The 27,551-nt window shown below is 39.8% G+C and overlaps 1 protein-coding gene across 1 annotated transcript in view; it reads right to left on the reverse strand.

Annotated features, from left to right (window-relative positions):
• RANBP3 (RAN binding protein 3) overlaps positions 1–27,551 on the reverse strand; it is a 2,163,070-nt gene that overhangs the window by 1,659,345 nt on the left and 476,174 nt on the right. Inside the window, exons 5-6 of the mRNA XM_044054814.1 lie at positions 8,469–8,525; positions 6,367–6,436 (exon numbers count right to left, since the gene is read on the reverse strand). Coding sequence (XP_043910749.1) covers positions 6,367–6,436; positions 8,469–8,525 — 127 coding nt within the window. The remainder of the gene's footprint in view (positions 1–6,366; positions 6,437–8,468; positions 8,526–27,551) is intronic.

Consider the following 27,551-nt stretch of genomic DNA (forward strand, 5'->3'; position numbering starts at 1 on the left):
CGTCCAGATATGGGTAGATTTGAATCCCCTGAAGTCTGCAGTGTGCAATTACTGATGCCAGGCATTTCGTGAATACTCTGGGAGCAGCAGATAAGCCAAAGGGCAATGCTGAGAATTGATAATGCTCTGACCCTGCAAGAAATCTGAGGTGTCTTCTGCAACTTTGTCGAATAGGGACCTAAAGGTATGCCTCCTTGAGGTCTAGAGTCACCAGCCAAGACCCCTTGCCCAGCATGGGAAGGAGTTGCTGTAGAGTCAGCATTTTGAATTTTGGCACAATGAGGTAAGTATTCAGTGCAGACAAGTCGAGAATAGGCCTCCATTGATTTTCTTTTCTTGGAACAAGGAATAATCTGGAGTAAAATCCTTGGCCTTGTTCTGAAAGAGGTACCTTTTCTATGGCCTTCATTTGTATTAATTTGGTAATTTGCTTCAAAGCCTCTGCCCTCTGATTTGGTGGCAGGTATGGCATTCCTTTTCTTTTTGGCAATGTGTGGAAATGGAACCTGTATCCTTTGTCTATTATTTGCAGTGTCCATGTGTCCCTTGTAATGCTGTGCCAATTTTCGGAGAATAAAGAAAGCTTCCCACCCAAAGGTGCTTCTAATTGAGCCCTGGTCGACGGAGTCAAAATAAAGTAATTGAGTCTGTCCTGGTGTAGCAGTTGTGGTTCCTGCACTACCTCTCTGGTTGGGAGGCTGCCACTGACGGCCTCTGTAGGAGCCTCTAGCTTGCCCTCTACCTCTGGCGCGCCTATTCCTGCCTCTGTGAGATCTGTCTGAGTCTGGAAAGGACCAATTCTTAGTAGGCCAATTTCTGCTGAATCTCTGTGGTTGGACTTGCAGAAAGTCTTTGACTGTTTGCACAGATTTTGCCTTTTCTTCAAATTTCTTTAAGACCTGTTGAGCCGTGGAACCAAATAATTTTTGCTTTTCCATAGGAGCATCCAAAAGCTTAGCTTTAACATGGTCTGGTAAAGATTGTTCCTTCAGCCAGGCATGCCTACGTATAACTGCACCTGTCACAGCTGACCTACATGAAGCTTCCAATGCATCATAACCACACTGCAAGAAATGGTTACTAACCTGCTGGGAGTTATGCACCAGATCCTGAAGTGATTTGCGATCAAGGGGTTCAGAAGAGGACAGTTTCTTATGCAATTCATCTAACAAATACTCTTGGTACTGTATCATATGAAATTGACAATTTAATGCCCTCATGGAAAGAGTTGCAGAAGTATACACTTTCTTACCCCATCTCTCTAAAGCTCTGGACTCCCTTTCAGAGGGTAGAGGATTTTTAGCAGTGGCAGCTGCAACCGCTTTTGGGCCCTGGGAAATAGTTTCTGGATCAGCAGAGTGGGCCTTGTACAGGTGTAGATGTGAATCCGGGACCCTGTAGTACCTATCAGGTTTGACAGGTGCCGGAGGGAGAGAGTCAGGGGCTGTACTAGCATCAGAGTACACATCATCAATAACATTCAAAACAGGAGGTATAGCTAAAGCCCTATGCTGAGGTAAATGTAAAAAGGTCCTTAATCTCTTTCTAGAATCAGAGAATTCCTGACCCTGCCATTGAAAATGCTCTCTCAGAGTGTAGTGTCTCTCCAAAGGAAAACTCTTCAGGAGGGGAGGCCGAGGGAATAGATTCTTCAGCATCAGAATCCTCGTAGGCCGAATAAGCCTCCTCCTGGGGGTCTGACAGAGCAGAGCCATCAGTGGACTCATCTGAGGAGTGGTGGTCAGAGGGCTCAACCCTGGGCCTTTTGTCTGGAGGTGGTTGAGAGCCCCTGTCCGGATGAGGTTGAGAACCTGTAATTAATGAGATAAGATCCTCTGCTAGGCTAAGAATCTGTGAGCCAGTAGAATGTCTCAGAGGAAACCTTGGGAGGTAAAGCTTTAGTAAGTTTAGCAGCTTTAGCCCTAGAAAAGGCCTTAATGGACATGGATGCAGGGGGTCTGGCTGCACCACGTGTAGGAGTAGACTTGTCTAAAGGAATGGTGTCGGAAGGTTCCTGGACACCGGTTTCAATAGGTAATTCAATAACCGACTCGGCCGGGGCCTCCGGGGCCGAGGTAGTCAGTTGTGCGGTTTCGGTAACAGGAAGAACCAAGGACTCTGTTTCAGCCGAGACCGAGACACTCGCGGTAGGCCTGACCGTGGTTTCAGCCGAAACCGCGGCCCGCATGTGTCGGTCCTTGTCCTTCCATTTTTTAACTAAATGCGAAGTCGGAGTCTCCGACGGCATCTTGTAAGCAAAACTAGCCCCAAAGAATTCCTCTGCAAACTCCGACCGACGTCTAAGAGTTCGTCGGTCGAAGGAAGCACAGGCTGAACAGGCCGAGATGTTGTGGTCTGGGCCTAGGCAAGGGAGGCAGTAAGAGTGGAAATCCTTATGAGGTATTTGTTTCCCACAAGTTAAACAATTATTAACTTTATCTGACATCGGCTGAGGCAAGAAAGAGTCCCCAACGGGGTACTTAGCTTTTTCGAAGTCTTCGGTAGCTGAATCACAGGAGCTGGCCGACCAGCACTTGCGAACTGCTTCTGCTTCGGGCACCACGCGGCAAGAAAGACTAAGGAATATGGTGTCGGCTGATGCTTTTATACCCCAGACACTCTGACGTCGGGGAAAGTGCGACATCAGCCGAGGCCAGACCCAGACTTTGGAATCCGGCCGACCGAAGGACTGCCTGAGGCAGGACAACCCATATGTGATGACTGCAGATGCATCCTTGAAGGACATCCACCTTGATCATTGACTACCTGAGCGGAGTCAATAGGTCTATCAATTGAGATAACTGACCTATCAGCTTTCTGGCATGGCCCAGTTCCTCCTTATTCCCTCTTTTCTCTACCAGAGCTAGAATCAGTTTCCACAGCCAAAGAAAAATACACAAAGAAAACGCTAAAGGCACCAAAAGTACTTAAAATAGTCCAAGGCACCCAGAAAACGAATTCAGCCACTGATGTAAGAATTCCAACTTTATTCAGCCAAAGTAGTAAAAAATAAACAAATGCGCTTTGTACAGTATATTTTTGTTAAAAACCTTTATCAGATGTGGACTGCATGTAACCAAATTCCTTTTATACCTTCAGTACCCATCATTTAAATTAACTAGAACCCAATTAAAGTTTATAAAGATACAGTGAAAAATTGAACATTCAAGACAACTTTTCTATATAGCATACTAATACAAAACTTTCAGCCTAAAACCTATTAAATGTTAAAACATGTTAAAAAGCATATACAATTTCTTAAAACTTCAAACCCAATTTATAAATAGGTTTTTGAATCTATCTTAGAAAAGTTTTATACAAAAAATCATTCATTAAGTGTGTTATTGAGTGATTAGGGCTTTTAACATTAGAAAATTTTCTATGGAGAATAAATACCAAGAGTCTAAGGGTTAATGGTTTAATGATTTAATTGAGATTAATTTGCACCATTCAGTGTATAAAAGGAGTGTTTTTTGTTGTTAGTCTATTTGACTTTGATATTCTGAAGAAGACTACGAATCGAAAACGCACTACAAACATTAGCGTTAAATTTATTGGTCTCCTTGTGGATTAATAAAGAGTTTTTGGTGTTTCCAGAGGCTGAGCCTGATTTCCTCAAGTGTGCGGTTTTGGTATTGGAGTTATTCTGTTTGCACTTGAATCCTTTTTGGTTACCAATTTATAAATAGCTTAAATAGAATAAAAAACAAATCCATTCCTATTAAAATTACAAATAAAATGTATGAGTAGACAATAAAAACTTGCATTTGAGCTCCCTCTAGTGATCTTTTTTGAATACGTGTACTTTCAAAATGCTGTTACTGAGGTTCTGCATACAAGAAATTTAGTACTTGTGTATTATCGCAACCACTTTTCGGAGGTGGCATATTTTACACTGTTTTCCACGAAACTATGTCTGCTAATGGAATAAGGGTACTGTAAACTGTTAACCAGTTTTAGGTCACACTGTGTTGCACATACGAACAGGAAACATGGCAAATTTGCATTTCGCAGGTAGTGCCCTTGGCCGAAATAAACACACGTCTGCTGCTTTACAGTAGTCGTAAATGTTTTGAGAAATTCCAACTCACCATGGTCTGAAGACAAGTGCCGCTTTGCAAAGCCTGTGAAATGTGTTACTACTCCTTATAAGCAAATGTACCTGTCATTATTATTGCCGATCAAATCTCATCCTGTACACTCCTCATTAGCTTACGTTTGGTAAGATCAGAACTAGGAATGCAGGGTTTCTTATCCAGGGAAGGAGTGTGAATGTACGATTTCTTGCTTACAGTTGCAATGTATAGACTGTAAATTATTGCCATGATTGCAAGTGCCATGTGTTAATTTTTCCCAACACTACATTTGCTGTATGAAGTTTGTTTCCCACTCTGAGTAGTACACAAACATGTTCCGCAATAAAATAACCATCATTCTTGACCTCGTTGACAAGGTGCAGGCATGTCTATCGCATTATTCACGACTTGACGTCTGTAAAGGATGCTACATACAAGCAGAAATGTTCCCCTTATTCCTCTTCCAAACCCATTACCAATATCCCACAACAGCAGGTAACACTTTACAGCAACCTTTTACAGTTAACAGACATACCTTGAGTCAAACATGAAGATTTATCTCATGCTGCAAATGTGGTTGCGATAATACTCAAGTATAGGACATTTTTTAAAGAAAGTACACATACATTCAAAAAAGATCACTAGAGGGAGCTCAAATGCAAGTTTTTATGGTCAACTCATGCATTTTATTTGTAGTTTTAATAGGAATGGATTTATTCTATTTAAGCTATTTATAAATTGGGTTTGAAGTTAAGAAACATTATATGCTTTTTAACATGTTTTAACATTTGTTAATAGGTTTTACGATGAATGGTGTGTATTAGTATGCTATGTAGAAAAGTCTTGAATAATCAATTCTCACTATCTTTAAACTTTAATTGGGTTTTTGTTGATCTAAATGATGGGTACTAAAGGTATAAAAGGAATTTGGTTAAATGCAGTCCACATCTGATGAAGATTTTAACGAAAACATACTGTATAAAGAGCGTTTGTGGAGTTATTTTTTACTTCTTTGGCTGAATACAGTTGGAATTATTCTTACATCAGTGGCTGAATCCTGGAACATTGCTGTTTAAAGCTAATTTATAACGAAAATTGTATATGTTAGAGCTTTTCTCCCCAGGCCTCCACTGAAAAAGGGCTCTTCAGCTCAGTCAGACAATCCCGGTCAACAAATGTAAAATAAATAAATAAAAATCATCAGCTCCTACACGACGATCTCTGCCTTGATTTCAGGTGATAAAAGATCCTGTCCTATTCGACTGCCACTACTGGCAACACAAAACAGCTGCCAAGGCCCAAGCTTCATCACAAAATAAGCACCGCCTGGAGACGGGCGTTTTTCCACCCCCCCCCCAAATAATCACCTACTTATGGAATAAGCTCCCACTGCAGGTCAAACAACAAACCCACCTCCTTCAAATTCTATCCTGACATCTGGGCTAACACCTAAACCTAAAATTTACTCCTGGAGAAGCTATGTGTCCTTCATTGAGCAGGATATTAAATCCACCCAGTAACCTCTCTGAGGTTGCATGGTTAGGCTCTAAATGGACAACCAGTTCACCTGTATAGCATGAACCTATGAAACTAGCTTAAACTTTTTCCAAGTTATATACTAAGCAGTAAAAAATTGGTTGGTAGAAAACTAAATCTTCACAGTTTTCCTTGCACATCAAAGTGAAAATATTTTCTTAAAATAAAGCATGACAGAACTCTGACAAGAGTCATCTAAAGAGAAATTATAGACAAATATTCACACAACTAAAAGATGTATGATAAAGGTGCATCATAATAAAACTTAGAGAAGGCTATGAATGACTTGTATGAAACAGACAATTTACCAAACAAATACTGGGAATACTAAACTAGGGGCAACAAACAGTCCAAATCAGGTGAAAGTACATAGTCTACCTTACAACGATAGGCTGGGAATCACCTTTAAACAAACTACTGCAGTACAGAAAAGCATTGCTTGCACTATATCCTCAGCAAAAAGAATTCAACAGCATTAGCCACTTTCAAAACCACTGGAAACATGGCAAGACAGCTGGCCACAAAATTTGATAGCAACAAAAGTATGTACCACTCAAGCCTCATACTTCTAATCACATTATTGCTTTTAAAGTTAACTAGCTAAAGCACCATAATTTACAACTGCTGAAACATACTAAGCAACATAAATCTTTTACTGACTTGTACTCAAGTTTGAAAATCCTACGCAGTGTAAATGATACCCGTGCAAACCTTTTACTTGCTTTTTAACATGTTACAGCTTCGAATTCAGTACCCACCAGTACTTGGTGCCTGCCCATGGATCAGTGTCGGAGGTTTCAGCCGGAATCCAACACCCTTTTCCTCTGGGGACAGAAAGCAAAAGAAGCTCACAAAGGGGAGACGATCTTTCAAAATTTAAATAACTCAAAAAACATAAAACAGATGGAAACAGTAAAAACAAAACTTCATTTTATTGTGCCCAATTTGGTTAAAGCAGTGATTGGTTTCCCAAAAAAATTAACTTCAAAATTCTTAATTCTGCACTTGTTCCAAGACTTGAAAAAAAAAAAAAAGTAAACTGCTGAAAAAAAATGTCAATGCATGGCCAACAAGTACGGAGTGCAGTTTAAGCAAACTAAAAATTGTACAATGCACTAGGATCCTTACATAATCTGTGCTATGACCAAACCAAAAAGCACACTTCAATCTCATCCATCCCTATTCATTACAGAAAAATACTTTAATATGAGGGATAAACATACTGGATTATGATGATGGCTCACTCTGCAAATGTATTAGAAAGAGGAAAGAAATTGTGTACTGATGGTTCAACGATAGACTTCTCAAAATCAGTATCAGAGGAAAATTCTTAACACATCTGTTTTATTAGCATTCACTAATATAATTAAAGCCTGCAACCTATTTCCAACAAACTGAAATAAATACAAATACTTGTAACATCTAAGCAGTACAGTGTTTTACAATGCTGAAGGTGGTTATAGGCAAACACTACATGGCTCAAATACATACAAAACTGATGTCAAAGACAAAACCAGCAGCGTCAAAATCAAGTTACAGTGCAGTCAAGGTAACCAAGGCAGTATCAACTTCCATTACCAACACAAAAAGTGTGACTGGATGGCAACCAACATGTCACACAATTAAGAAGGGCAAATTTAGTTACTGCATTAAAGCAAAGAATCAGAAAGGGAGTCTCTAAAGGACAGCAGTTTGCTTAATACACAGCATTCTGAAGTACAACTTAGAGGGACATTCCAATTACAATTCTACATGGGTGCAGAAGTCAAGGCTGTATGCTGCTGTTCCTGTGGCACAGGGTTTAATTCCTTCAGTCCTCATTTTCCTCCTATGTGACCCCGAGTAAGTCACCTACCGAGACTTTTCTCCCAGATCATCCCTGAGAAGTGACTGTGCCCAGTGGGCCCACCTGCTTAACAAATGGGATTATCCTTATTATAAAGTGCTACCACTCAGTGGGCACAAGCTCAACAGCTTTTAAATCTTTAAAACAGTAGCATATACTAAGATTCCAGTCCTAAGGAAAAGGGGAAGGGTGGTCTATGGTAAACAATGTACAGTGGACAACTGAACACCGTGCAGAGAACATGCAAAAGTCTGTGAAAGAATTTAATTTAAGCACAAACAAGTCCTAAAGAAGTAATGTTGCTTGATGCAAACAAAGGGTTATGCTTAGTAGCTACTGTAAACGCTGAATAAATCATGCTGAAAGATTAGTCGGAAAGCAGGTGATTGGGGGGTGGGGGGGTGGGACACAACACTCTGTACAAACTAAAATCCAAAAGCCAACAAAGCAAATCTACTTTCCAAGTACAATTTTCACTGGCAGACTATGAAGCACTGAAAGGCAGATGAATATTTATGGACAAGTCTAGAAAACTTGCTGCTGCTTAACAAGGCAGCCTTGCAAGCCTGTGGAACTGGTCAGTCACTTTCAGGAAAGCACATCTTTATCAAAGGTGCAGCTCGTAAAAATGTAGCTCGCTAATTTTGGGATCTGGGGGAAGGCAATTTTCCCAGGCCATGTCTGAACAAGTAAAGGATGCCCACATTAGAACACTGCATTGTACAAGAAGTGTTCCAAGTAGCCTATAACAACACAACACAACACATGAATTAACAAGCATTAATGAATACTGACCTGGAGACATTTGGATGAATCAAAAGAACTACCTTGCTAACCTGTAATGAACGTCAATACAGGGCTTCCCCAATATCAACTGGCATGAAGATATCGAACTGCATTAACTGAGTAGAGATGATGCAAGGCGAGGAGAGGGAAAAATGCTCAAAAAATCACAACTTGTGTAGACTGTGTGCGCTTGTGAGAAAGGGAGAGAATCCCAAAATAATTACCTGGTTCAGAATCCGAGTTCCCGAAACTCGATGGCATAAAAACATTGTTCTTAGTTACTGTAACAAAAAGGACAAGCGATAACCACTTTAGCTATAAAATAAATATCTTATTTCATTCAAAATACTTTAAGCTTCACTGAATTTTAAAGCACATATTTCACTCATATGCTAAAGGCATATTCACTTATCTAACCCTACATTTTTTCCTTAATGACAGCCCAATCAGTTGACCTCTAATGAATTGACTGTGCTCTGATGCCTACAACACTAATGCAAAATCACAAATTTCTCCTAAACTAATTCACTGGAGGACCATGCAAACTAGGAAAAACAAAAAAAAACAGCTACTGATGTCAAGCAGTCCGTAAAATTAATCAAACCACCATTTAATGAGCGCTTTCGAAGGAGTCAATGCCTCAACTTCTTCAGACAAAGCAAGACTAAAAAAACACCTTTATATACATATACTGTTATGTATAGTACATTTTATATTTATATCTTTCATATTTATGTTTAAAAACATAAGAATATATTGAATAATTCATTAATGATATATATTATTCATTCTTTTGTACATACATATTCCTGGCATATTTTATAAATGTTTATGTACATGTTTTTTTTTTTAAATCTACGTTTTAGTTTCAAGAGCTTATATATATTGCACACTGTTTCTGTGAGGTTCTGCTGAGAGTATTCTGACATCCACTATGTAGCCTAATTGTTTATATAAAATTATTGGATTTTAAAATTAATTTAATACTAAAGTATTCCTTTTAAAAAATGGTGTAAATTTTAAATTTAAACGAGTCATGGTAAATAAGTATTAATTAAGCACAAATTGAATGATTAATAGCATTGGTTGATTGATATGTATATAAAGGTGTTGGTTTTTTAGTCTTGCTTTGTCTGAAGTTGGGGCACTGACTCCTCCTAAAGCGCTCATTAAATGGTGGTTTGATTAATTTTACAGACTTGCTTGACACTGCTAGCTTTTTTTTTGTTTTACCTAATTCACTGGAGGATTTTTCCCCCCTCTTCCTGTAACCCTATCAAGGACATCAGAACCCCCCCCCCCCCAAAGGAAAAAAAAAATCACCAAAATGGCAGCTGTAGAATAAATGCACTGGCAAAGCTCAAAACAAGAAATTAGTTCTACTATATAGTAGAAGCCTGGTTTCACTCAAACTGCTCAAGTATTCTGCCTAGTTTCCACATAATCCCACTTGAGCCTTTTGCTGCAAAATCAAAGAGCATTATGCTGCTTGTGGAGGGTTAAGCAGCCAACACCAACTCTTCTATACTTCTGTCAAAACAAGTTAAAGGAAAACCACAAATCATATATAATATATATATATATATATATATATATATATATATATATATATATATATATATATATATATATATATATATATATCACTGTTAAAGAGTCTGTACTTCTTGCTGTACACAGCATGGCAAACACAAAGATGAGCACAAACACTAATTTCTGAGAACTGCAAGGATAAAGTAACTGGAGAATACAGCCAAGATACCCATTCAAGAGGGTATTCCTAACAAGCAAAAGTTGAGCAATCAGTACGAACTAAACATATGCTACATAACCGCTCAACTCCTATACCATAACATTCCATCTGTGTTGTCGATCTTCACTTATCACTGACTGTGGGTTCCGTTCCGAACCTTGGAACCAACTCGGCTGTTTTTCCAGCTCTCGTCTTCCAAAAACTTGTGAGCTAAGCTCTACCCATAATGCTCCTCAAGATTAACTCAGATAGAGTTTAAAAACAACAGAGACAGACGAGATAACAAATCAGAGGCCATATCTGTTATCTCTATAATGAAAGCCAATCTTTGGAGAGGCCCGATCCACCAAGAGGCTTAAAGGTAGGGGAAAAAGGGTGGGAATGTCAAGGATAAGTGAAGATTGACAACACAGATGTAACGTTATGGTAAGACAACTTCTTTATCTGATGTTGTCAATCTTCACCTAATACTTGACTGTGGGACAGAGTCCCTAGCTACCTGAACCTTGGGAGGTCTCATGGAAGAATATTCTTGAGCACCATACAGCCAAATGATGCACGTCTGCTAGAGACCAGATCCAGTTTGTAATGCGTAAAGTATGAGGAGATGCCCATATCGCCGTTGCACAAATATCATCCAGGGAAGTTTTGGAGCGAAAAGGTGCTGTTGCTCTAGTTGAATGAGCTTTTGCAGGTCCTGGTAAGATGCATTTCCTTTCTTTTTTTTTTTTTAAATAAACAAAGGTGATACACTCCCTAAGCCATTTAGCAACAGTAACTTTTGAGACTAGTTTTCCCCAAAGTAACTGAAAAGGAAACAGCTGACTGCATTTTCTTATGTCCTTAGCTCTGTGAAGATAGAAACGTAATTGTCTGTGCACATCTGTAAGTGCAAACAGTACACCCCCCTTTATTAGAGAAGTTGGGGAAAAAAAAGAATGGAAGTTGTATAGTTCGATTAATAGTCTTGGGTACAACCTTTGGTAGGAAAGAAGTATTTGTTCACAGTGAGACCCTGTCTTTATGAAAGATTAGATAAAAGAGGTTTGCAGGACAAGGTCTGAATTTCAGAAATCCTATCAGAGGTAATAGCTATCAAAAAAAAAAAAGTTTTCTAGGATACTTCAAGTCACAACTCACAGAAGGTTTGAAGGAAGAGTAAATACGACTGAAGCACCAGATTCAAATCCCAAGGTGCAGAAGTTTTTTTATATGGAGGCCTGAGCATTGAGGTTCCTTTCAAAAAGGCTTGCAAAGTTTATGGAACATAATGGATCAACCATCTAAACCCATATGAAAGTTAGAGATTGCATCAAGATGCACTCGGATAGTAGTTGCAGATGCTCCTGCTTCAAAGAGCAACATTAAGAATTCCAGAACTATCAATAGGTGCAGAATATGGGCCAAAATTATACTCAGACAACCATTTAGTAAACTTTAGCCGCATGGTTAAGATGCAATGTTCTTGTAGAAGATTTGTGGTAGGCTAGAATGATGCATTGAACCGGGGAGGTGAGAGAAGAATGTCTGGCAATCATGGGAATTGGAGAAACCAGAGTGAGCTTCAGATGCTTAAGACTCAGATAAACCAGATCCTCTGGTCTGGAACTGGGTCCAGTATCCAAGGTTTCTGAAGTAGAAGAGGCCAAAGGAAGGGAAACCAGACCGGTCGAGGTCAGAATGGGGAGATGAAAATTATTCTGTTTTTTCAATCTGCTGGCTTTCTTTAGAAACTGTGATTATTAGTGGAAGTGAAGGGAAGGCATACAATAGATGGGGGGGGGGGATCGTGAAAGAGAGCATCTCTTGGTGACTCCCATGAAGGGGGCATTAGGACAAATTAACTGCTGCACTTGTTCAGGGGGGAAGCAGAGGTTGCAGCAAGGTTGGCCCCAGTGGTGGAAAAGCTAGTCTGACACCAGTGGGTTGAGAGACCACTCATGAGGCTTTAGTATGGCCTGGCTCAATCACATTAGAAGTCCTTAGAATGTGAGTCGTTAGAAAGCGGTCAGAAGAAATTGCCCATTGCCATATTCTTAAGAGTTTTTCAACAAAAAGGTTAAGACCTTGTTCCCCCTTGCTTGTTGATATACCAGACTACTGACATTGTCCGTTTGTATTGCAATTGTTCCCAAGGGAAGGGTCGCCTGAAATGCCTGCAACACAGAGCACCGGCCTCATCTCTAGAACACTGCTATGTAGACAGGCCTCTGGTTGGGACCATGTGCCTTGGACTGTCTTTCCCAGATCATGCCCACTGCACCCCATCTGGATGCATCCGTGGTCACTATGGCTTGGGGTCGATGGGGAACAAATGGATGACCCAACAAAATTCCATTGGAAGCGAGACCGCCAAATGAGATCTTCCTTGCAACAGTTCATGATAGTTATCAAATGTGACATTGGTTGATATGAAGGACCATTGAGATGCCAGGAGCCATTGAAGATTTTGCATGTGATATCTCACTAGGAAACTAGAGTGACAGAGGCTGTCATTGACCCTAGAGCTTGTAAGACTAGTCTTGCTGGTACCTTCTTGCTGTGAATGATCTGGATTACTTACGATCTTATCCTTTGAAGTCTTTCTATGGGAAGAGATGCAATGCCTGTGATTGTGTGTCACATCGCTCCAATGAATTCTAACTGTTGAGATAGTTCTAAATGGGATTTTTTGTAGTTTATAGTGATACCCAAGTTGAAGCAAAGGAGCAGAATATAGTCTGTACGAGTAGACGCTGGTAGGAGAGCAGTAAGGAGCTAGTCCTCTAGATACGGAAACACTCTGAATCCTAGCAGCCTGAGATGAGCTGCTACCACTGCCATGCATTTGGTGAAAACCATGGGGGCTGCAGTGAAACCAAAGGACAGTCCCTGAACTGATGGCGACTGGCTCCCAGATGGAAGCGCAGAAATCTTCTGGATTGCTTGCCCATTTTTATATGGTAATACATGTCCTGAAGATCTACTGAGCACATCCAATCATCTTTTTCCAAGAACAGAAGTATAGACTTAACTATGACCATCCAAAATGTGGTTTGTTGAATTAACTTGTTCAGCAGACTGAGATCCAAGATTGGTCTCCAGTCCCCTATCTTCTCTGGCACTAAAAAGAATCTTGAATAAATTCCGGATTCAATCTGGTTTGCTCTCTTTTGCACTTTTAAGCATCTTTGAATTTCTACGACTGCTGCATCCCTGTGACTGGGTGGAACGTCCAGGATCTTGAGCAATTTCTTTGGTTGTTGTGAAAAGGGAATTTTGTATTCTCTGGTTATAATCCTCTGCATCCAATTGTTGGCTGTTATCCTTAAGCAGGCCGACTGGTGCAAGGATAATCGCCCCCGACTGCCTCCAGAGGAAGTCAATCAGGCCTCCTTTCAGGAACACTGACAAGAGTTCCCAGGGAAAGAATCCCTGGAACCCTGATTATGCAGAACACCTCTGCCCCTTCCATGGCGTCTTCCACGGTTACTTCCCCCTCTGCCCCGGGGAAAGTTGTTGCATCATGAGTCCTGGAAAGGCCCTTGGAACTTCTTGAACTATAGCCTCCCACTCCTCTGGTTCATGGAATAAGGTCGTTGAGGATTGGAAAAGCATACGGCCACAGCAGAGATAGCCTTTCCATCTTTCTCACATCTGGCAAAAGTAACTTTGGGACCAAACAGGGATGTTCCGTCAAACGGACCATTGGCAAGACTTGTATGGCTCCGCAAAATCACAAGCATGTCCAGGCATCTCCCCTGATGGCTACGCCTGAACCCACTGCTCTCATCATCCTTTCAGCACTATGTGCAATTAGCCTCATGGACGACTTGGAAATAGATTCTAGGATAATAAGCCGAGAAGTCACTTTGTCAAGAACTCCATCTACAGCTCCTGACAGAGTATCTGATAGCTCTTTAATCAGATCTCTTTGAAGTCTCATAAAATGTGCCATGTAATTCAAGGACCTGAGAGCGAAGGTCGAACCGTAAATGTGCTTCCCAAACCCATCCATTGTCCTAGATTCTTTATTAGAAGGCTGGATAGTAGGACTTTCATCAGCAAGTTCCCTCTTGGTGGCTGCCACTACCACCATGGCATCTACAGGAATTCCCTTGGTCCAATGCTGGTGATCCTGGGGGATGAAAGGATAAGGTCTGGTCTCTTAGGAATACATTCGATAACACCAGGTAACCTTCAGGCCTGCTAAACAATCAATTTAATGAGACAGTTAGTGGGCAGAGAAATCCAAGAGGTAGAGGGCTGGGCACAAAAAGCCTCCAGGTATACATACAGATTCCTCTGAAGAAGGTTGGGGGGGGGGTCCAGCCACCCCTGTTTTAGGATCTCTAGGATGTCCCCAAAGGAAACTTCTTCAGAGGGTGACTTAGGGGAACCTTCCCTTTCATCTAAAACGGCATTTTCTGTGAAATACTTTTCAGGGGAGTTGAAGTGCTTCCTCTTGCACTTTCTCTTTGAAGGTACCTCTTCGGTGGGGTGTTACGGAGAATTGTTGAAAGAGGAAATAACCACTGTGGTTTAATCCTGAGACTTTTGTGCCCTCTATCCCTGGGAAATGACTAAGGGAAGCTCCAGTAGAGGGGAAGAGCAACAAGCTTGGTCCGACAAGGATGGCACAAACTGAGTGCATGCAATGTACAAGGCTCTCCTTGGCCTGGAAGGCAGCCCCTCCCCCCTGTATGGTGATGTTCAGAACCGCAGTACCACCCAGCACTGAGAAGGCTGCCTCCAAAGCCAGAGTCAAGCCTACTTGAGCCAAATCACCAAGGGGCATGAACGGCTCCGAAAAGACTTAAGTCAAATCCTGCCCCTGGAACTGGCAACAAAGCTCCAACCCCAGGTCGTGTCCGGATCCGGCAAACCCGAAGAACTCAGGGCAGCTATCGGTGCCACAAAAGGAGCTTTGACCAGCACTAAAACAGTCAAAACTGGTAGGGTTGAAACCGGGAGCTCCAAAGTCTCAGCTGGAGTCGAAGGAGGTTAACATCCTGGCAGATAGATTCAGTGCTAACTTTACCCTTCTTACCTCCTAAAGGGCCCATCAGTGCTAACTTTACCCCCCCCCCTTACCTCCTAAAGGGCCCATATCTACACAGGAAGAACACAGAGTCCCTGTAATCACAACTACACAGGTAAAAGCAGCACTCTAAAGCCAAAAACACAGCATCCTTACCAGACAACATCCCAGGCTGCGTTTTACACAAACTTCAGAACAAACTGGCTCCCTACCTAAGCACCATGTTCAATCATAGCCTCATGTCAAGCTTTGTGCCCACGGAATGGCGCACAGCAACAGTTACCACACTCCACAAAGGGGGAGCCACCAATGATCCTGGGAACTATCGCCCTATTAGCCTGACGAGCTTGGTCTGCAAGGCCATGGAACGTATAATCATAGAACTCATAAACAAACGGTGGTAACCTCCAAATTCCAGACCCCACCCAGTTCGGGTTTGTGAAAAGCAGATCATGCCTCCTGAACCTGGTCCACTTCTTTGAGGCAGTCACCAAAAACGTAGACGAGGGTAATGTGGTTCACACAGCCTATCTTGACCTCGCCAACGCTTTCGACACCATCCCCCATTCTGGAATTATAGCTAAACTCACTAAAATAGGTAAAAATCCCTACGTCACAAGATGGGTTGCCAATTGGCTCAGTGACAGAACCCACACTGTAAAAGTTGCAGACTCCAAATCTGACTTCAAACCACTGACAAGTGGAGTACCACAGGGTTCAGTCCTGGGACCACTCCTGTTTGGTATCTACTTCTCTGAAGTACAAGCTAACACAGAAGGCCTCTGGCTAATGAAGTTCGCAGATGACTGCAAACTAGGAGCTATAGTCGAGTCCCCAAATGATTTGGACAACATACAGAAGGGCCTCACTGAGACAGATGTCTGGTGTCAGAGCCATGTACTCAAGCTCAATGCCAAAAAGTGCACAGTTATCCCATTTGGTAAAAACTCTGTACCCATGAACTACCACATAGGCAGCAGTCTTCTTAACACTGAATGTGTGATAAGAGACCTTAGGACCCAAGTGGACAGTAGTCTCTCCTTTGATAATCATATCGCCACAGTAGTCAAAAAATCCTTGTATGTGGCACACCTCAAAGGGTTCTCATCCAGGAAAAGGAGAGGTCATTGTTCCCCTCTACTAGACACTCAGACCCATTATAGAGTACAATGCCCCTTTTGGAATGTACCTCACAAGACATCTGCAGTAGCTGGAAAGGCCATAGAAGTACCTCACAAAGAGGATTACCGGCCTCAAACAGATGCCCTACACTGACAGTCTCAAAAAACTCCAGCTTTACTCTGTAGCATATCGCCTACTCCAAGGGATCTCTGCCTAACATATAAAGCTATGTCAAACCGAGAACTGTTGGACATGCTACAACTAAAGAAATTCCAATCCCTTCAAGCTACAAGCTCTAGGGACCTAAACCTTTGTCACCACAATAAACAGGACATGCTGGAGGGATAGATTCCTGTCCAGAGATGTCCCATACTCTGGAACAAGCTACCCATCTATGTCAAGCAAAGTTCCTCATTAACACTCCAAGAAAAATCTTGATGAGTGGATGGGAAATAGGAAATACACCCCGGGGATCATTACACCCGTTTTTTAGATTTGTTTATAGTATGGGAAGGTAGTGAAGATGATTTGAATGCCTTTATGGAATTTATTAACAGTATGGTGCATTTTTTGAAGTTTACTTACACTTTTAGCAAACAGGAGATTTTTTATCTAGATGTAAAGTTAAATATTGATCCTACAAATTATTCTTTGTCCACTAACATCCACAGAAAAGCCACTTTCTCAAATTCTTATCTCTGTTATTCTAGCTGGCACCCTGGCCACCAGAAAAGAGCAATTACTAAAGGTCAGATGGTCAGGGCTGCCAGGATGGTTAGTGACGAGTTAGACTTTTTGAAGGAAGTGGAGTTTATAATGAGCATGTTCCTTAGGAGAGGATACCCCAAAGGTATGTGTCAAGCTGTAGTAGAGGAAGTTAAATGGAAGAGGGATGAAGGGGTGTATTGGCCACTAATTAAAGGGAAAATAAGTATAGATCCCATAATAGTGGGCCAGGAGACAAGTAAGCAAATTGTCAATGTTGGCAATGATGGCCTTACTTTACCTGCGACTGATAATATCAGTAGTCCTTTTCTAGAACACACTCTTTATTTTATCACCACCTATTCTTATGATGCGCCCAATATTAGGGACATCATACACAATAATTGGAGGTTTCTTAGGTTGGACTGTTTGGTATGGGATAAGCTTGGTAGTCATCCCAAATGTGCTTTTAGGAAGGCAAGGTCATTGAAACAATTATTAGAGAAGGGTGACAGTGTTTCCAATGCAACTGGTAGGCCCGTTGGGAACTTTAAATGTGGTAGATGTAGTGTGTGCCATCACATTCTACCAACAGGTGTAAACTTACAAGTGGCAGGTGCACCTATTAGATTATATGGGCATTTTGATTGTTACACAAAAAATGTGGTGTATATGGCACAGTGTCCGGCGTTTTACGTCGGAAAAACTAGTAGAGCCTTTAGAGAAAGGATTAATGAGCACCTGTCAGATATAAGGCTAAGGAAAACCACCAATGCCCTTTACAGGCACATTGAAATGCATGGTGGGCATCATTTTAAATTTTGTATATTGCAAAACATAGTTAAGGATGTACAGGGTAGGGTTTTAGATTTGCATTTAGACATTAGTGAGGTGAGGTGGCAACTTAGGTTGAATGCAACAGTTTTCCCTGGCATTAATGACTACATCAGTATAGCCCCAATCTTGAAACTGAAACATATTCTTGGGTGATTAGCCAACAATTCCACTTGTCATGTACAATGATTGTACTTGGTTCACCATCATATACTATTTGGTGTGGGGTTTAGTATCTTATTATGTTTTATGTAATTTATGATTGTGATTTATGAAATATTTACTTAAAAATTTTTTTATTGTTATTAATGCAGTATATTATATTATTAGTTGTTTGTTTGTGGGTGTGTGCGCGCTCAGGTTGCTTTAAGCATGATGAAAGTTTTTTTAAAGTTTTTTAATTGACTAATTGATCAATGATGTCATCTTAAGCTGTATAAATTCTGGTGTGTGACCATTTTCTTAACATTAGTTCTGAAGAAGTCTGAATAAAGACGAAACCTAGGTCAAATTCGATTTTGCGGTGGTTTTAGGCCTCCAGTTCCTGTTCTTGGTCCATTCATTTTTCTATTTTTCTAAATAGGAAATACACCCTGGGGATCACTTCTGTGGCTCTGCTCAACAGGGGCACAGGAAATTAACTTTCTTGCATTGGCGTAGGCCAGGGAACTTTGTGGACTAGGCTTACTTAGGCCCTTGGGCCGCCAGTCTAGTACCTACCTATGAACCTGAGTGGAAGTAGGCAAGGTTCCAGAGCCAGTACTGCTAGGAACCATCAAAAGAGGTAATCCCCCTCGCCACAAGGAGCTGATCCACCAATTTCATATCACATTCTGTTAGACTCTTGGTGGATCGGATGGAAGCAACCAAGAGATATAGGTGGATGTTTCTCCTGAAAAGGACTAGGAGGATGATCCAAAAAAGGGTCCCAATGAAGGTGAATATCGGGAGCATGGACGTTGCTTGAAGGAAAACTCCTTCAGTTCCACAGGTTTGGTTGGCATCAAAGTGGTAGACACTGAAAACTGAAATCAGCACCGATGTACGTAGTTTGTGCAGAAGCCGGCACCGATGGCACTGAAGTATGAGTCACTTGATCGACCGGTTCCGAGGCAAGTCTGGGAACTGTGGGGCCTTGTCTGTTTTAATCAGTGGTTACGAAGAAAGTGTCTGAACAGACTGGCTTCTTTCCTTAGGCTTGTCCAATTTGGCAGAAGAGGACGACGAGAAAGGTGAACTCAGTTTTGGAGCCAGATAAGGCCTTGTCAAAGTCTGATTTAAGCATTCCCTTAAAGAAAAGCTTATTTCTATGGTCGACTAGTGCACTATGGCTAAAACTGTGACAAATGGCAGACTTTTCCTATAGATGTACCACCCCCAAACAATAAAGACAGTGCGTCTGGAGTTTGGAAGTTTTCTGTCACTTCTGGCATCTTTTGAAGCCAAAATACCCCCTTTAACTGGTTTGTTTGCCATTAGAGAAGTCACACTCACACACACACACACACACACACACACACACACACACACACACACACACACACACACACACACACACACACAGATGAGGCTAAAAGAGCAATAGAAAGTTTTTTTTTTTTTTTTTGTTTTTTTTTTAATAAACTATGGACAGGAAAATTGCATCAACAGTAGGACTTAAGAAATACTTGGCAATGTAAAGGAAAGGACACCAACAATGGTACATTAGAGACTACCAAAATGGTAAAATGAGGAGAAAGGTCATTCACATACAGGAAAAAAATATAATAGAGATTAAGAGGAGCAGGTAGCTGAATCAACAAAAGTAAATATACTTGTAAGAGGAAATGTTCAAAAAACTTAGTTTTCAATGTAATTAGCTGTCGTTCAACAGCTCAGAGGACACAACATGTCTGGCACTACGAAGCGGCAAATGAGCTAAGCTTTACCCATAATGTTCCTCACAAGATTACCTCTGATCTTGAGAGTTTTTGGAAGGCACAAGCTGGAATCACAGCAGAGTCGGTTCTGAGGTTCAGAGCCGAACCCACAGTCAATGATTAAGTGAAGATTGACATCAGACCAGTGGGTAAACACGAATGCCCCATAACTGTCAAAATACACTTGACAACATTGCACTGCAGACACCATCCACAAGGTAAGGTCCATCATAATCCTGTCTGAAGCAAACTCAAAAAGTACAGCTGTGCAAGACCTTACCATAATGATAGATGTAATGAATACTGAAACAGTGAAGAGAAGGGCAATAGGGATCCCCTGCCAAGGGTAGCCCAACATCCAGCCAGTATAACAGTCTCTTTAGGTTGCTTTAAGGTACGCCATATGTCACATATATGCTCAAGTAGTGTAGGGCATAAAGGTGGCATCTGGACGTACCATCCTCAGAACTGAAAGCTTCAGTAGGTACGCCAGTACAGGGAGAAGAGAGGTAATCAGTACAGCCACTAGAAAAAAGGACCATGGGATGCAGGGAAGTAAGGAATACTGCAACAGTGAAATGGAAGGACATCAACTGTTAGGGTAAGATTTTACACAACTGTACTATGCCCTTCCATTTCACTGTTGCAGTACTCATTACAAAAGGGAGAGTGCCAAAGCTCAGGAAGGAGAGAAGTCGGAGGAAGGACCAGCAGAGCTCTCAACCCATAAAGGATGACCCTAGGAAAATCAGCTCTAGCTCTGGAAATTCCATCCAACTTGCAGTGCATGGTATGGTAAATGTATGCACAGACGTCCTGGTAGCTGCCTCAAGAACATAGTAGCCAAACCCTTGAAAAAAAGCACCAGAAGCCACAGCTCTATCAGACTGAGCCTTAACAGAAGGAAGGCTCTTACCATTAAAACAAAAAAAAAAAAGAAATGGTTTTAGAAATCCAAGAAGAAACTGTTTGCTTGGGCACAGCCAATTCTAAGGATCTAGGATGAAAGGAAACAGAGCTGATTATATTTACGAAAAGTCTTAGTGTTATCCAAATAAAATTTGAGTTGTCTATGCATATCCAACATGTGCAGTACCTTCTCACTGGCAGATTGCAGAGAAGGGCAAATGAATAGACTGATTAAGCAACAACTCATTCACCGTCTTGGGCATAAAACAAGGATTAGTACAAAGGGACACCCTGTCCTTATGAAACACCAAGAAAGGAGAAGCCATAAAGGGCTTGAAGCTCAGACACCTGTCTGTCAGAAGTAAAGGCTAACAAGTGCTACAGTCTTCAGGAGTAATGTTGCAAGGAGGCTGAAGCTGCAGGCTCAAAAGGAGCCTGGGTCAATTTTTCTAAAACAAAATTAAGATCCCAGAGGGGAGGAACAGGTTTCCTGGGAGGTCTAATATGAATGATGCCTTTAAGGAATTATTTTGCTTCACATCTAGAAAAAACAAAAATGAGCCAGCAGCAAGTAGACTGAGTTTGAAAAAAGAGTAGTTTAATAAAAAACTACCCAAACAGCATAATGGCATCCAAAAACAAACCGGTTTCGGCCACGGTTATAAACCTAGCCTTCTTCAGTGTACAGCAAGGAGCCTAATGAAAAATGCTGTATTTAAACAGGTAAAGCCATGCTGATTGGTTACAAAGTTTTGGACATTTGCTGATGAACAATCAGCATGAATAACAAGAATTAATATGAATGTTAATACGTTCAAAAAAACATTATGGACCTTCTAAATATTAAAGCACCAATTGTACATAATCCAATTTTAAACAAAGATCTATCATATATGCATACATTCAAAATACATTATGGACCAGAGTACATACAGTAATATTGAGATTAACTATGTCTATATATATATATGTTTTTTAATATACATATGTATGTATTCAAGATATAGAGACACCAATTATGCAACAAAGATGTATCATATGTGCAAGTCTTTGTTTATAAACATTCATTTAGCCCAGGATTAAATAGTGCACCTAATTTGGTTATCCATTTCTTTTCTTTTAGGTTGAGTTTATTATGCCAACCACTCTTATTGGTTCTATCACCAATAATTTTGTCAATAATGGTAAAATGAAATTTTGCAGTGCCATGGGTGAGAGTGTGTTTGTACAGTGCGTTGGTTATTTTCTGGCATCTAATGTCACTGAGATGCTCAGAGATACGTAATTTAACTGGTCGTGACGTCTGCCCAACATAAAATGAGTGGCAGGTGCAACAGGCCAAATAAATGGCCCAATCTGTGTTACAGTTGGCAAAAATGTAATATCAAAACTGTGTTGGTATTCCTGCTGGTAAACTCCTTGATTTTCAACATGTGCTTACAATTGACACAGTGGCCACATGGAAAGGAACCTATAAGCTTATCACCCAAAATAGTGGTTTGATACACCTGTGGTAAAGTGGACTCATAATGATGTTTATAGTGATTAAAATGGCCAGCCAAATTCTTGCCTTTTCGAAAAGAGAAAAGGCATTTGTCAGGAATAATGTTTTTAATTCTGACATCAGCCTCCAGTATATTCCAGTTGTCCCTGATGATCTTAATAAAGTTGTTGGTATTTCTGCCAAATGTGGTGGTAAGTCTTAGTTTATTGGACTTGATGTGCTTCTTTTGATATATTAATAGATTGGATCTATGTAGACCAGATGCATAATTCTGAGCCATGGTCACATATCCTGAATTATAGCCCCGCTCAATGAATCTATTATGTAAATCCTGAGCATGATTGACAAAAGTATTATTATCAGAACAATTACGCCTAATCCTGATAAATTGTGATTTAGGGATGTTCTTTGCAATATGTTTTGGATGAAAGCTGGATGCGTGGAGAATCGTATTGTATTGAGGGAATTTCCTATGAGTTTCAGTTGTTAAGGTGTTGTCATTGTTTCTAGTTACCAAAACATCCAAAAATGTAATTGATTTTCGGTCATAGGTAATTGTAAATTGTATTCCCCATATATTATCATTCAGATATTCCATAAATTCCTGGAGATATGGAACATCCGATCTCCACACCATCCAGCAATCATCCAAGTATCTACGCCAGATGTCAATTTCTGGCAAAAACAAATTATGAGTGTCGTCATAGATCATAATTTGTTCAATATATGCCATAAACAGATCTGCATATATGGGGGCAAAAGATGCCCCCATAGCTGTACCTCTGATCTGTAGGTAACATTCCTGGTTGTAGAAAAAAACATTTTTAGTCAAAACATGCTCAGTCAAATTTAACAAGAGAGTATTGAATCCAGGTTGATATAATTTGGATTCATTGAGCCAAAATTCAATAGCATCCAGTCCTCCCCAATGTGGAATGTTGGTATAGAGTGAACTTACGTCCAAGGTACAAAGTAACCAGTCTGAATCCAACTGCATATCATTTACAATACTCAAAAATTGAGTAGTGTCTTGTATTCGTGATCTAACATATAGTAACAAAGGCTTTAAATGCATAGTTAGAAATTCAGAAAGAGGTTCAGTAATCGACCCCATACCTGACACAATGGGCCTTCCAGGTGGATGTAAAAAATCCTTATGTATTTTTGGTAGAAAATAAATATATTGTCTAGTAGGATCAGTAATAGTTAAATGATAAAGTGTTTTTTTATTGATAATACCATTGTCAACAGCAGAGTTCAAAAAGTCATCAATATCCTTTTTAAAAACTGAGGTAGGGTCCAGTGGCATTTTTGTATAATATTTAACATCATTAAGTTGTTTATGTGCTTCAATGTCATAATCACACCAATCTAACACTACCACTGCCCCTCCTTTGTCTGCGTTGATAATTACCAAATCTTTATTACGTACAAGTTCCTCTAGACAAGATTTTTCACCATCAGTGATGTTATTGGACATAGGTCTCTCATAATTATGCTTAAAATGTAACTCACTAAGTACACTTCGCAAAAAGAGATTAACAGCTGGATGCATAGGGGGAGTAAATTTGGAAGTGTGATATTTGAAACATTCCATTTGTGAATATTCTGTATCACCTTGATCCTGGAAAAACAATTTTAAATTGATAAGTCTGCAAAATGCAAATAAATCATTAGTAAATGAGTCTTCTGGAACAAAAAAGCCAGGAATGAAGGATAGACCTTTATTTAGTAAAGATATCTGTTCATCTGTTAGTGTAGTACTGGATATGTTACATACATTGTTTACTTTTTGGTCAATATCTCCAACAAATTCTGTAGACTGGTGACTTTTTCTGTGCTTCCTGCCCCCCCCTCCTCCTCCCTCTGTGTTCCCTAAAGGGGATACATAGTTTTTACGTTTGGGGGTGGGGGAATCCATGATGGACTGTGTGTCAGTATCTGTGCCAGACGAGGTTTCAAAATCGGTGGACTCAGTATTATTACTGTGCCCTTTTAATATGGAGCGTGGACGTTTCCTTTTGGATTTGGAAAATTGCTTATTAGCATTATGTCCTTCTTGAAATCGGACATGCCTAATATTCTTGAACGGTTGTCCCTTATCATAATCTGAAAGGTCACGAGAAAACTTTTTGAGTTTTCTTTCTTTCAAAATAGTATCAAAACTTAACAGTTCAGTACTCAATTTTGTTAATAAAGTAGGAAAAAGTTTCATTTTGATAATGATTGCATTCCTCAATAGACTTGAGAACTAAAGTGGTTTCACTCTCAATGATTCTAGTGTAATAGTCAGATAAAGCTTTCACAAACTTCATCGAGCATTCCTGTTGAATAGAGTTCCATTCTGTAAGTAAATTCTCATCGGGGCTAGCCACCAAGGGCTGTATTTTCACTCTGAGACCCCTAGGGCAAATGCCCTTTACCAAATAGGCTTTTAATAATTTGTGATGCCAAACACAAGATCTCAGTGCCTTCATATTTTTATTTAATGAAGCAAATTCTTGTTCACATTTTTGTTCAGGTTTTAAAGAAATCATATTCCCTGAGGCAGTGGTATCATCACCAATGCCAAATGCTGCAATATCATCTTTATCCGATGATAGATCCAAAAGGAGCTTTTTGAGATCCATAATGTGACCAAAATTGTTCTTTAGTAATATGATTTCTTTAAAACCTGAACAAAAATGTGAACAAGAATTTGCTTCATTAAATAAAAATATGAAGGCACTGATGAACAGATATCTTTACTAAATAAAGGTCTATCCTTCATTCCTGGCTTTTTTGTTCCAGAAGACTCATTTACTAATGATTTATTTGCATTTTGCAGACTTATCAATTTAAAATTGTTTTTCCAGGATCAAGGTGATACAGAATATTCACAAATGGAATGTTTCAAATATCACACTTCCAAATTTACTCCCCCTATGCATCCAGCTGTTAATCTCTTTTTGCGAAGTGTACTTAGTGAGTTACATTTTAAGCATAATTATGAGAGACCTATGTCCAATAACATCACTGATGGTGAAAAATCTTGTCTAGAGGAACTTGTACGTAATAAAGATTTGGTAATTATCAACGCAGACAAAGGAGGGGCAGTGGTAGTGTTAGATTGGTGTGATTATGACATTGAAGCACATAAACAACTTAATGATGCTAAATATTATACAAAATGCCACTGGACCCTACCTCAGTTTTTAAAAAGGATATTGATGACTTTTTGAACTCTGCTGTTGACAATGGTATTATCAATAAAAAAACACTTTATCATTTAACTATTACTGATCCTACTAGACAATATATTTATTTTCTACCAAAATACATAAGGATTTTTACATCCACCTGGAAGGCCCATTGTGTCAGGTATGGGGTCGATTACTGAACCTCTTTCTGAATTTCTAACTATGCATTTAAAGCCTTTGTTACTATATGTTAGATCACGAATACAAGACACTACTCAATTTTTGAGTATTGTAAATGATATGCAGTTGGATTCAGACTGGTTACTTTGTACCTTGGACGTAAGTTCACTCTATACCAACATTCCACATTGGGGAGGACTGGATGCTATTGAATTTTGGCTCAATGAATCCAAATTATATCAACCTGGATTCAATACTCTCTTGTTAAATTTGACTGAGCTTGTTTTGACTAAAAATGTTTTTTTCTACAACCAGGAATGTTACCTACAGATCAGAGGTACAGCTATGGGGGCATCTTTTGCCCCCATATATGCAGATCTGTTTATGGCATATATTGAACAAATTATGATCTATGACGACACTCATAATTTGTTTTTGCCAGAAATTGACATCTGGCGTAGATACTTGGATGATTGCTGGATGGTGTGGAGATCGGATGTTCCATATCTCCAGGAATTTATGGAATATCTGAATGATAATATATGGGGAATACAATTTACAATTACCTATGACCGAAAATCAATTACATTTTTGGATGTTTTGGTAACTAGAAACAATGACAACACCTTAACAACTGAAACTCATAGGAAATTCCCTCAATACAATACGATTCTCCACGCATCCAGCTTTCATCCAAAACATATTGCAAAGAACATCCCTAAATCACAATTTATCAGGATTAGGCGTAATTGTTCTGATAATAATACTTTTGTCAATCATGCTCAGGATTTACATAATAGATTCATTGAGCGGGGCTATAATTCAGGATATGTGACCATGGCTCAGAATTATGCATCTGGTCTACATAGATCCAATCTATTAATATATCAAAAGAAGCACATCAAGTCCAATAAACTAAGACTTACCACCACATTTGGCAGAAATACCAACAACTTTATTAAGATCATCAGGGACAACTGGAATATACTGGAGGCTGATGTCAGAATTAAAAACATTATTCCTGACAAATGCCTTTTCTCTTTTCGAAAAGGCAAGAATTTGGCTGGCCATTTTAATCACTATAAACATCATTATGAGTCCACTTTACCACAGGTGTATCAAACCACTATTTTGGGTGATAAGCTTATAGGTTCCTTTCCATGTGGCCACTGTGTCAATTGTAAGCACATGTTGAAAATCAAGGAGTTTACCAGCAGGAATACCAACACAGTTTTTGATATTACATTTTTTGCCAACTGTAACACAGATTGGGCCATTTATTTGGCCTGTTGCACCTGCCACTCATTTTATGTTGGGCAGACGTCACGACCAGTTAAATTACGATCTCTGAGCATCTCAGTGACATTAGATGCCAGAAAATAACCAACGCACTGTACAAACACACTCTCACCCATGGCACTGCAAAATTTCATTTTACCATTATTGACAAAATTATTGGTGATAGAACCAATAAGAGTGGTTGGCATAATAAACTCAACCTAAAAGAAAAGAAATGGATAACCAAATTAGGTGCACTATTTAATCCTGGGCTAAATGAATGTTTATAAACAAAGACTTGCACATATGATACATCTTTGTTGCATAATTGGTGTCTCTATATCTTGAATACATACATATGTATATTAAAAAACATATATATATATAGACATAGTTAATCTCAATATTACTGTATGTACTCTGGTCCATAATGTATTTTGAATGTATGCATATATGATAGATCTTTGTTTAAAATTGGATTATGTACAATTGGTGCTTTAATATTTAGAAGGTCCATAATGTTTTTTTGAACGTATTAACATTCATATTAATTCTTGTTATTCATGCTGATTGTTCATCAGCAAATGTCCAAAACTTTGTAACCAATCAGCATGGCTTTACCTGTTTAAATACAGCATTTTTCATTAGGCTCCTTGCTGTACACTGAAGAAGGCTAGGTTTATAACCGTGGCCGAAACCGGTTTGTTTTTGGATGCCATTATGCTGTTTGGGTAGTTTTTATTAAACTACTCTTTTTTCAAACTCAGTCTACTTGCTGCTGGCTCATTTTTGTTTTTTGTATTTATTCACGGAGAGCCGTGCAGTTCCTTACACGCAGGGGGATCATTTTGTATGTTTCACATCTAGAAGCTATAAGAAGTGATAAAGGTAGAAATAGCTGATA

This window comes from Protopterus annectens, chromosome 13.part0 (assembly GCF_019279795.1).
Source record: "Protopterus annectens isolate FY-2018-M chromosome 13.part0, PAN1.0, whole genome shotgun sequence".
NCBI classification, from domain to species: Eukaryota; Metazoa; Chordata; order Ceratodontiformes; family Protopteridae; genus Protopterus; species Protopterus annectens.